At 37.3% G+C, this 12,236-nt stretch overlaps 1 protein-coding gene across 1 annotated transcript in view; it reads right to left on the bottom strand.

The window, feature by feature from the left end:
- Positions 1 to 1,915: 1,915 nt before the first annotated feature.
- LOC131418212 (ADP-ribose glycohydrolase MACROD2-like) overlaps positions 1,916 to 12,236 on the bottom strand; it is a 709,048-nt gene continuing 698,727 nt past the window's right edge. Inside the window, exons 8-9 of the mRNA XM_058562207.1 lie at positions 2,190 to 2,267; positions 1,916 to 1,950 (exon numbers count right to left, since the gene is read on the bottom strand). Of these exons, the coding sequence (XP_058418190.1) occupies positions 1,916 to 1,950; positions 2,190 to 2,267 (113 nt within the window). The remainder of the gene's footprint in view (positions 1,951 to 2,189; positions 2,268 to 12,236) is intronic.

Below are 12,236 nucleotides of genomic sequence, written 5' to 3'. Positions count from 1 at the left end.
TTGGCTTTCAGCCGTTTTACTATGATGGGCCTACTGTGGATTTATTTTGCTTGGAGATCAAAGGGCTTTTGGAACATGTGGCCTGATCTCTTTCATCAGTGTAGGAAATTTCTCACCATACTTTCTTCAAATATTACTTCTGCCCAATTGCCTCTCTCCTTTCTGTCTGGGACTCCAATTACATATATGATAGACTGTCATTTTACCCTCCATCTTTTCCCTTTCTTTAATGTTTGCCATGCTTTCCTTCTCTACTGTTTTTATTTTGGATCTATTCTTCTGACCTAACTTCTGGTTCACAAACTCTTTTTCATCTGTATCTAATATGCTGTTAAACCCAAATCCATTTATTGAAGTCTTCATTTCAACTGTGGCATCTTTTACTTCCAGAATTTCTTTTCATGTTTTTCTTCTTTTATTTTTATTTTGTTTTGAATTTCTAGTTCTCAGCTAAAATTTTCAGTCTTGTCTTTATCTCCTTATACATAGTCAGCATAATTATTTTATACTTTGTGTTTATATAACTCTAATATTTTCAGCCCAAATGGCCCTGCTTCTCTTGACTATTTGTTTTCATGTTACCTTGTTTCATTTTTTTCTAGCTAATTTTTTGTACATGTGTGCTGGACATTATATTTAACAGACTGTTTATGCAAATGGTTTGAAACCTATAACACTCTTTTTGTTTCATGTAGTAAATATTTTACATGTGTTTTTTTCAGGTGCCTAGAGGGACTAGCAATCTGGGTTGGTCTTAATTGAATTTGAGGACTGAGATGATTCAAAGCTGGGCAGTGATCTTTTAGAAGGCTGATCTGCTGATTTATTCTTCCTGCTAGGGTACATATCTTTGGAGTTTTAACCCAAAACACTGGGAGTTTACCAGAGTCCTTTGTCCTTTTGAGCAATGGGACTTAAGACACCTTTTACAGAATCAGCAAATGCCCTAAGTTAGAAACAGTTTCAAATTCTGAGCTCACATCTCTGGATATCCCTTTTCTCCTATAAGTTAGCCTGACAATTCTTCTGTAACTTGTTAGCTCTCTGATGCCTTTAAACAGACTCTCTCTCTATATATATATGTATTTTTTTTTTGTTTAGGTTGTCTAGTTGTCTTCAGTGGGAGCAATGGTCTACATTATTTAGACTTTCATTACTGACAGCAGAAGTGTCTCATTTTTCTTTCTCACTTTTAAACAACACATACTATAATTTTCAAAGGTAAAAGCAAACATTTAAGTAAGATATTTTGATACTAATTTTGAAATAATTATTTCAACATTTTCATCCATTTAATGAGTCTCTTGTTATATAGTCTTTTTCAACTGTGCCTTTCTCAGTCTTGAATTGTTCCTTCCTTTCTATATATATTGTTTTTGCACAGGCCTTTTGCTAGGTTATTCAGAAAGAATACTGGGTGGCATATTTTCTTAATCTTTGTATTCCTAAGAAAATATTACTCTTGACTTCATGCATGAATAATAGCTTCACTAAATATAGAAACTGTGTCCTTTAGAGCCTGGAAATGTTACTTCATTTTATTCTAGTATTTAGAGTTGTGGAAGAAGAAGGCTAATGCTAATCTGATTTTGATGATTTTGCTTGTAACCTGGTTTTGACTTTTCTCTATGCTTTAAAAGCCTTTCTTTATCATTGATCTTCATAAATTCCATGAGGCTTTATAGGTTTCTGTTCTCATTTGAGATTTTATTATCTTTGCCTATAAATATAATGTGTACTCTCACATTTGGGGTGGAGGAACTGGTTTGCATTAGGAAAACTTTTTTTTTCTGTTATTTTTCTAAAGATTGCTTCATTTCCATTTATTCTATTCTCTTTTCTTGGTATCCAAGGATATGTAGATTTTATCTCCTGGATCTATTCTGTATATGTCTTACATTTATTCTCATTGTTATCATATCTTCATTTCAGTAGTTGCAAACCCAACGCCTATAGAGTTCAGGAAAGTAACAAAAATAAATGAAGCCAGCCTGGTACAAAAAAATAATGAATGATGAGAATTGTAGAGAAGAAATGTCCTTTCTAAATGTGGCAGCTACCAATCAGTATTCAGCTCTAATAAAATAGTATCAGATTCAATATTTTTCCAGAAAAACTAAAATCTGAGTTTTTAAAAATGTAATATACCTCAGCAGAAAAAAAAATCGAAAAAGGATCTCACAACTTACCGTTGGGTTGATCTTGGTCACACACAGAATGATCTATTACTTCATTGTCTTTTGTAATATTGTCATCCTTTGCAGAATCTGACGCAACAAACAAGTAAAACCTCTAGTCAGCATTTTTACCTGGGAAATAGAGCAGCTTCCAGAACAAACATGATAGATCTATATTTGGGGGACAGAATTTACTACTTTTTAAGAATACCATTAAAATACTTAAATATTTTAATCAGTAAATTAGCTTTTCTTAAAATACTGCATAACATATCTGCACAAAGTTTACAAGGTAAAGATGGTAGAGATTTGGTTGGGACATCTTTTTGCAACAAAGAAGAAAATATAAGCAGGTTTTATGCATCAGTGAAAATCTTAGGAGAATTGTGCAAAAGGATATGACAGGAAGGCAAAATAGAGAAGATTAAAGGAATATCTAATTTTAATGTTCTTAATGCTTCCATTACTGTAGTTGTTCATATATGGGAGCCTTGAGTCCTTGAAAGAGCCAGATGTAGAGCTTTGAAACCAGTAGTAATTAAGTTCATCTTCCTCAGGAACCGTAGCAGTAGAACAATAGCAAAGGAGGAATGCAAACCTTCTGTTCTGTGCAATTTCATCCTCTCCCTCGTATGGCACGTTTAAATGTGGAATCGGCATAAGTTAATCTTTTTTTTGTCATATGATGTACTTTACAGGAAATAACGTAGGTAAAAGAATTTCAGTGATGGACTCTTGGAAAGCAAGAAAAGGTCCCTTGTTGGATGTTTGAGGCCTCTCAGGAGGCCCTTTAAAGAGCCATTGGAAAGAGCATGTGAGTGGGTCAGCAGGAAGACAGAAAATAGGTTCTTTCATTCATTCCACAAATATTTATTAAGGGTCAACTCTGTGCCAGACACTGTTCTTGATGCTGGGGAGACAAGAGTAAACAAAACACCCAGTCTCTGTCCTCACAGAGGCTACAATTTAGTAACCTCCATGATATTTTTCATGCAGCTAAAAGGATGGTAACTGAGAGATATCCAAAAGCCACAAGCTAATCTTTTTTTTTTAAAGTATTTTATTGAGGTCATATTGGCTCATAACATTGTGTAAATTTCAGGTGTACATGATTATATTTCAGTTTCTGTATAGACTACATCGTGTTCACCACCAAGAATCTAGTTTTTATCCGTCACCATACATATGTGCCCCTTTACACCTTTTGCCCTCCTCTCACTCCTTTTCCCTCTGGTGCCAGGAGCTAATTTTGTACACACATGGCTATGGAGAAAGGTGGGGATGGTAGACTGGCACTTCTGTTACTTACAAACGGGTTCTCTACTGACTTAATATCACTCAGTTGAGTTTTAACTCCCTAACAGAGCTAAATGAAATGGAATCTAAAATAAGTCATTCTTTCTTTGTTTACCTTCCTCTCTTCCCTCTTTTCCTTCTCAAACTAGGAGATAGCTTTAAACAATATGGTTTGGAATATTATGAGAAAGTTTGTTTCTTGAAACTGCCACAAGCAACATTTGATAGACAAGTGAGAAACCCAGGTGGTTAACATATGATTCAAATTTAATAACCAGTGAAGCAAGTATACACCCAAAGTGTATGGTTTTAATTAACTGCAAATAATTCCCCCAAGGCAAATGTTTAATTATCTGCACAGCTTCTTATTTCTTTCCGAGACTGACAATAAGTTTCAAAGTCCAAATTTGGAAGCAAAACTAAGCATAGGCACATTTTCCAAACTGTTATCTCACTCATGTCAAATTGTTTTAAACTAGCTCCCATTAAAATATGCCTTTTTTTAATTTTGGCTCTAACGTGTGGATTAAAAAAAATCATTTGAATACTTTTTTCCACATTAACACTGAAAATGAGCAATGATTGAAAAAGGTACCACATGAATCAGGCGAAATTTTAATTTTTAAAGTGTTTTGGTTTTTCTGTTTGTTTATAGAAAATGGCATTATTTGACATGTAGTCTTGGGCAAAACTCATTTCTCTCAACCTTAACATTTTAAGATTATCCAAGATTTTGCATGTAGTTAAAATTTATTCATTAACACTCAACAATAATTCGTTATGCTTTCTAACCTACATAAACATTATGTTTCATGCACCAAATATTACATAAGAAATGTCTCTTAAAAAGTGATTTACACTGAGTTTAAAAGTTTATGGTCCAATGATTCACATAAGATGAGTGAAAGTATTACAAAAATTAATCTCTAGAAGGTACCTGTTTTATCACCAATATTTGTGTCTTTAGCAAATTAATTGACCCTTTAATTTCAATTTCCTTGGGAAGTTGTTTTACATTGCTAACGTACCTCTAATCTTATGTGCTCTAATCTATATATAATGTATTTCATTGAACCCAAGACACCATCAGTTGTTATTTGCACAATTATTTTGTGTAGGATTAGGAAATAATGCTACCAAATTAACTATAACACACTATCAAATCTAAGAACATGTCTTGATTTTAGAAATAAAGTATATGAAAGACTATGCATCCTAGAAATATGACGTTAGAGTATATTCCGTGTGTGTGCAAATGCACGTCTTTATGTGATGACAAGGATTTCATATCAATATGACTCATCACCAAACCCACAAGTTCATTTTATCTTGTATGTGAGCCTCTTCTCTAGAAATATTCCACCTCCACATACAGCAATAAAGCAGGATAAAAAGTATAAACTCATGACAGCACCCACACATAACCAGGTGGCTAAGGAAGATTGTTTCTACTATAGTTTCTCTATTAAAAGGGCTATTTGAATTTCCAGTCTCATGAACTTTAGCAAAATTGGATTTGATCCTGAATGTTTTAAATCATGGGTCCTATTACATTACACTTAGTTGTGGGTTTGCAATGACAATGGAGCTTTTCTGCTTAGGAGGTGATGAAAGCTACACTGCATATGTATCTAAAATCATTATTCATAATGAGCAAGAGAGAAAATATATCTACCATATATGGTCACTAAGAGAGTTTATTATTTCTATGTCAGTTCTATAAACTACCATGAAAGATGTAGTTGTATATATTCTTGCAGCACCTTGGATTCATATTTTATTTAATTCTAAAAATTATCATTTGGTAATGTTCAAAAAAATGTAAAAGAGTTTTCACCTAATTCTGAGATCAGTCAACGTTATTTTAATAGCAGAGAACTGGAATTAAATTTATATGTAGATTCTGACTTTCAAAATCTTTAAGGTCAATGTCCTATTAGAGAATTTTTTTCAAGTGCAAATATTACGTAGAATATTCAAGCCAAAGTTCTAGACAAAGATTATCTTTTAAGATTAACAAGAATAAAAAAGAAATACTTTCATAAATTAAAAAAAAAACTCCTCATTTAGAAAGTTGAAAAAGGTTTAAAAGAATATTTAAAGTAGATTAAAATAAAAAAAACATAAAACAGAAATTCTAAACAGTAGATCATTTTTAATGTAGTCTATTACATACGTCTACATAGAATAGTACATGTATAGAGTTAAGCTGTGATGGTACATGAGGAAACTATTGAATTTTTAACAAACATATCTAAACTACAAATCAAAATAAATGCTATCTCATTCGAAGATGTCCCTTTAAAACAGAAGTTCTTAACCATAGGAGATCCCTGAATATATTCTAGAGATCCACAAACCCTTTTGAAATGATATGGAAAACGTGTACATATATTCAGATGTTTATTTGTCTGGGAGGAGGTACTTTCCATTATATTCTCACAGGGACCCATGATCCCAGCAAGGTTAAAAATAACTAGAGAAATGTATACCCCAATGCCAGTGACACTGCCATTTTACAAAAGATTTTTAGGGCTGTTGTTGGGGAATGAGCTACAGAACTTCATGCCCACTCCATGAATTCATCAACGATGGCAATTCTTGAATTCTTAAGGTGGATTTGACTCGAGGAAATAGCCAAAAAACTAGGGAGATGTGTTTAATAACTGAAGAGGACAATCCAGCTGGCAAAAAACACTTTACACCAAAATTAGAGGTGACTGTAAAGGCTGAAACTGAATAGATGATCAACTGTCTTGGAAGACATTTTCAAGTCAGGAGGTAACAAAATCCATCTAGTAAGAGAGGAGCTCCGACCTCTTTTTAGAGCCGAGGCTGCAAGTCATTTTGGTGTAAAGTTCTAATGGGTATGAACAAAACAAAGGCCATCCACAAACAGCTAAAGGCGAAATCTCCTTGCTCTGTAACGTGTAAGCATCCACACACGAGGACCTTAGCTTGATGCAAAAGTTGCACAGAAACACAATCCCCTGGATTTCCTTTGATTTTTGTAAACTGCTTCTTTTATACCAAGCAAAACATTTATCCTGGCCTGCTCATTGGAATCGCTGGTTTATTATGTGAAGCAATTAGAATAAAGTAGTTTTTCTTCCATCTGAACAGTGTGCTTATCCACAATAAACTAGAGTCTCCACAGCCAATTATGGTCTCATTGAAGCTTTGCAGTGACTATTCCTCCATTTAGGGAAAATATATCCTGCAGTACATTCTCACAGTATTCAAATGGCGAGGATCTGAAGTGTGCTTTGTCCCAGTGAGGCTGGATATACAAGGCTGACCTATATTTACCTGAAAAGCAATGGAGTCCACAGGACAGGACGTTGCCCTGAGTGTTGGGCGGCTCTACGGAGGTAGGGTTGGTCATTTGTCTTCATTATGCGATCATCAACCCCCATTAAAAAGCAACCAATCATTCCCAGAGTTCTGGAATCTGAGTACTAACAGTCTTTCAGACATGGCTGGGAAAACTACGAACCTGTACCACTAACTTTGTTTCTACTAGAAAATATATTCCATTAGAAGTTGAATTATGACATACACCTGAAATTTTTTTTTGGGGGGGGATGATGGGCCCTGAGCTAACATCTGCCAAGCCTCCTCTTTTTTTGCTGAGGAAGACTGGCCCTGGGCTAACATCCGTGCCCATCTTCCTCTACTTTATACGGGACGCCGCCACAGCAAGGCTTGCCAAGCGGTGCGTCGGTGCACGCCCGGGATCCGAACCGGCGCCACCAGGCGGGCCCAGACATACACCTGAAATTTATATAATGTTATAAATTAATGTTACCTCAAAAGAAAAAGAAGTAAAAAAAAAAAAAAAAAAAAACACACACACATTCCAAATCCCAAACAGTAAACTTATATAAACCAGCTCATTCCTCCACTGAAAGTGATATTCTTCTGCAGGTTGTTACTGAAAATACAAGCAAATAAGAGAACCCATCATGAGACGATGGGCACTAGTTGGGGTTGTGATTCTAGATTTACAACTACAAGCTTCATAACTCTAGGAAAATCCATTCTGTTTACGTAATCTCAGTTTCTGCACCTAGGAACTGAGGGTGTTGAGCCAGATAATCCCTCTAAAACACTTTACAGTGCTAATCTGCTGATATGTTCAAAATATCTCTTTGTTCCGGACAACACTTCTCTGTAAATGTTCCCATGCTTCCCTCATTATCTGCCTACCTCAGTCGAACAGTTCTCACTCTGAGATTTGTACTGTCTATTTATAAAATAAAGGTTAATAGCAGGGGAAGTAGTGCCACGTGACATCGGTGCCACACTGGCTATCGTTAACTCAGAAATGCAACCAAGAATCATCACAATGTAAGACAGAACAGCTGGATATGAAGCCGAGCTGGACCATGATGGAAAAAGAAATGCTTAATTACCCTTTCCATCAAGTTAATGTTTTCCCCTTTGGCAATGTAAACAAAGGCAAATCTGCTCTTGTTTTCAGTTGTCTGTGACCTGCTATCCTTGACCTCCATCCTTCTGATTCCTTTCTGATCTTGCCTCCCTCTCTCTTGCTAAACCTCGCACTGCAGCCTCTCTTGACATTTTTTTTTTTACCAATCTGACCAGGCCACAGACATGAAAAGTAGCTATGGTTCTAGATGTTAAGTGACTTGGAATTCTATTAGAACATTCATCTATAAATCAGGGAGAAGACGAGAGTTTTATTTACACTTTAGTTTAATTCGATCTGATAATATAAAGTCTTTGTGACTGTACTACTTACTGAGAGGACCTTGCCGGTAGGAGAAAGAATGAGGGCTTTTTTGGCCCTAACGCTGAGCAGAGTCAGCCCAGCGGCCGGCCACTGCTTCCCAGTTATTTTGTTTCATGGAGACTTTGAGGAGGTAGATGATCTGTCTCCAGGTTCATAAATGCTTGGACTTCTGGGTTCAGGTTGTTTCAGCCAGACACTTGGAGAGTGTGGCTGAGATCCCACGACCTCACACTGCTGAGATCGAGGGATTCCTACAGTCCTCAAGGACTACCTCACAACCCACCCTGTTGAAGCACAACTTAAATTTTTTTTCCCAAGTAATGTAAAGGGACATGTTTGGAGACTCAGATAAGCATTTGGACCCTTTGTGGGAGTTACTCATTTTATGTGAGTTTCAAAGACATGGATTACTTCTTATTAGCACCTATTTGTTCCTCACACATAGAAGGATCCACAAACCCATCCAAATTAAAATGGATGTGCTTACTTTTTTTTTCCTACATAGTTCTATAATATATGTAGTTCTATAATTTGGATGGCTGCAGAGTGGTTCATTATGTGGATCTACCACAAGCTATGTTACTATTGCCTCTGCTATTGGACATTCAAATTGAATCCAATTTTCATCCATTCTAACTAATCCTACATTGTTGTTGTATTGGGTATCCCAAGGCTGAATTCACTCCTCTCCTCTGTCTCTTACTTCTTCCCAGCCCACTCTCACCTCTGAGATCTAGAGAGTTTAGATCTCTCTAGAGCCAGGGTAGCAGAACAGAAAGAGCCCACATCAGCTAAGCCTTGTAGCCTACAGTGCCCCACCCACATCCCTTTGGACTACCCCTTAGATTGCAGCAGACAGTTCCAGGTAATGAGCTGCTTTCTGAGACTCTGACCTAGGGCATTCCTGCCCCAGATGGGCCGGAAGTTGCTCACTCTCTGACTTTCCTACCAACTGAGGTGACTTCAATGTGTGTCGCTTTCGCATAACCCGAAAAGAGTTTGACTTCACTTACTTTGTGGTTCTTGCAAGTTCATTATCTAATTTTAAGGTGTCTATATACTTTCAATATTTCTAAGGTGCTTTTTAGAAACATTATTTTAAGAAGTTTGGCATTCTTTTAGATCCATTTTTTAAAACATTCACCTGTTTCTTCACTTAAAATGTTCCACACCCTCGTGAACCTTGTTCACAGATTGAAAGATACTGGACCAAGAAACTTAGAGAAAGTTAAAGAGGGGAACAGCCCAGTCATGCAGAATAAAACAAGTTCAGGAAATTTCATTTTCAAAAATGACCCTGGTGGGGAAAAAGCTCAGATGACATCTGGTATTACAGGAAATGGGGTGTATAGAGGCATTTATATGATGAGGGCAATGTTTTCCCTCATAAACTGAGAAAAATGCATTAAAATAAAACACTGTAAAATGTTATTTTATGAAGACTTTGGGAAGTAGACTAAGGATTAACTTAAAAGTATTATTTTCTATTTCCAGGAAGATTTTATTTTAATCCACTACTATTTTTAGACTAGGTTTAACTATGAGTTCTAGAAGCATTATAATAGATTTTCCTAATGTGATAACTGACTATATTAGTCGGCTTGGGCTGCCATAACAAAATACCATAGATTGTGTGGCTTAAACAACAGAAATTTTTTTTCTCATAGTTCTGGAAGCTGGGAGTCCCAGATAAGATACTTGCTGATTTGGTTTCTGGTGAGCACCCTCTTCCTGGCTCGCAGATGGCCACCACCTTCTTGCTGTGGCCTTTCCTGGGTGTGTCCACTTGGAGAAACAAAGATTGAGATCTCTCCCTCTTCCTCTTCCTAGTAAGGCCACTAGTCCTATCATGAGGCCCCCACCCTCAATGACAAAATCTAACCCTAATTACCTCCAAAAGACCCATCTCCAAATACCATCACATTGGCTAGGGCAACATATGAAATCTGTGTGTGTTTGGGGGGACACAAATATTCTATCCATAAAAGTGGCAAAATGCATTTGTGCACATCGCTGTTTGGATGGTCTATTTTTCTTTTGAATGTTAGCTATTCAAGTTGGTATCCCTGCCACACATCAAAACAAAGTTTCAAAATGGATTTTGAAGTGGAATCTTCCCTAAATGTAAGGTTCTCTTTCCCCATCCCAATTCTCTGGAGTCAGTTTTCATCGATCTTGAACTGCATCAAGTAGTCAGTGTTTGAATAACATGGATAAAGCAGCATGGATAAAGTAGCATGGATAAGTGGATAGCGTGGATAAGGGAATCTGATGTGATATGCAAAACACTTACTAATTAGCATTGTGTCAGCCAATGAGACTGGACATATCCACAGCACTGGGGCAACTGCCTGGATCCTCACTGGTTTGTCTGGGGTGGCAGAGTAGTGGTGGGAGTTACTTGCAAGGAAGGGAGTTAAGTCACTCTTTGCCAAACAGCATGTAAATATTTCAGTATTTCAAAAATTCTTGCAGTAGTACCAGGGTATACTGGCAGAATATCAGTTCTGCTTATAGTAGAAAACTATATTGATAAATTTCTAAGAAAAAGATAATCAGAGTAGTTTAATAACCAACAGTTCTAATGTTCTATTATTGGTGAAAAGAATGAGAAGTAGCTTTGTTGTTGTAGACCCAAAGAACCTACAATGTAAGGACTGAATAATCCTCAAACACACATTGGTGGTCATCTCTTATTTGGTGGCCTTACCCGATAAAGCACTACTACAGATAGAATCAGTAAAAACTTTAGGTTAGTGGTACCTCTGTCTGGAACACCACATCCTGTTTGGGCATCACCCTCCTTCCCGCCCCCCCCCCCGCCCCTTTATTACACACACACTGTTCTACTGCTCCTACAGCACTGGTGAGGAAAACATGTTTGATCAGGGCGACTGTGTTAGTGATGAAGCTGATGGCCTAATGGCCATCTGTGTTGTGAGATGTAATGGGACACCAGATAAGACCATCTGTTCCAAAATATCCACCCTGTCCTCTCTCCTCTCATTATTCCCAGAGGAGCATGTCATTCTTTTGGAACTTGACACATCTTCTGTCTTTCGGGACTTTTAAAAATGCAGATCTCCTTGGAAGGATCCCATTTGAGGCCACTTTGCTTCAAGGATTCAATAATTAAATGCTAGAAGTGGGTCTGAATCCAGCTGAGAACGAGAAAAGGATGGCACCGAGCAGAGACCAAGAGGGAGGGAAGGACCTTAATTAAACGGATGACACAAGAGAGCATCAAGGCAGGTTACATTTATCTTCTAACTCCGAGAAGTAATAAATGGGGTCACTTTAAGGCGAAATCTCTATTTGCTGTTTAGGAGGGGCAACTGAGGGGGAGAGAGAGAAGTCTACTGAATTCAAGTATATGTTATTTACACTACTGAACACTTGTCTAAAAAGTTGTGTTCATAATTTTTGGAAAAAACTTGAGTTCTTAACTTTTCATTGAAGATAAACATACATAAAGAAAAGTGCGAACTTCATTGATGAATTATCACCAGTTGAACACTCCTGTATGACCAGCACCAGCTCAAGAAATAGAACATATCTAGCATTCAGGAAGCCCTGCTCACCTTCCCGTCCAGTCACCACCCTCACGCCAAAAATCACTCCTCTGACTTCCAACAGCATTGATCAGTTGTTCCTGTTTTCAGACTTTATATAAATGGAATTGCCAGCCCTGGTGGTCTAGCAGTTAAGATTCAGCCTGGGTTTGTTTCCTGGTCAGGGAACCACACCATCCATCTGTTGGTTGTCATACTGTGGTGGTGCATGTTGCTGTGATGATGAAAGCTATGCCACCAGTATTTCAAATACCAGCAGGGTCACCCACGGTGGACAGATTTCACTGGAGCTTCCAAACTAAGACAGACTAGGAAGAAGGACCTGGACCCCCACCTCCGAGAAATTGGCCATGAAGACCCTACAGACAGCAGTGGAGCATTGTCTGATATAGTGCTGACCGTGAGAGGATGGTGCAAAAAGACTCAGCAGTGTTC

Source organism: Diceros bicornis, chromosome 19 (assembly GCF_020826845.1).
Source record: "Diceros bicornis minor isolate mBicDic1 chromosome 19, mDicBic1.mat.cur, whole genome shotgun sequence".
NCBI classification, from domain to species: Eukaryota; Metazoa; Chordata; class Mammalia; order Perissodactyla; family Rhinocerotidae; genus Diceros; species Diceros bicornis.
This window is presented reverse-complemented; position numbering and strand designations above follow the sequence as displayed.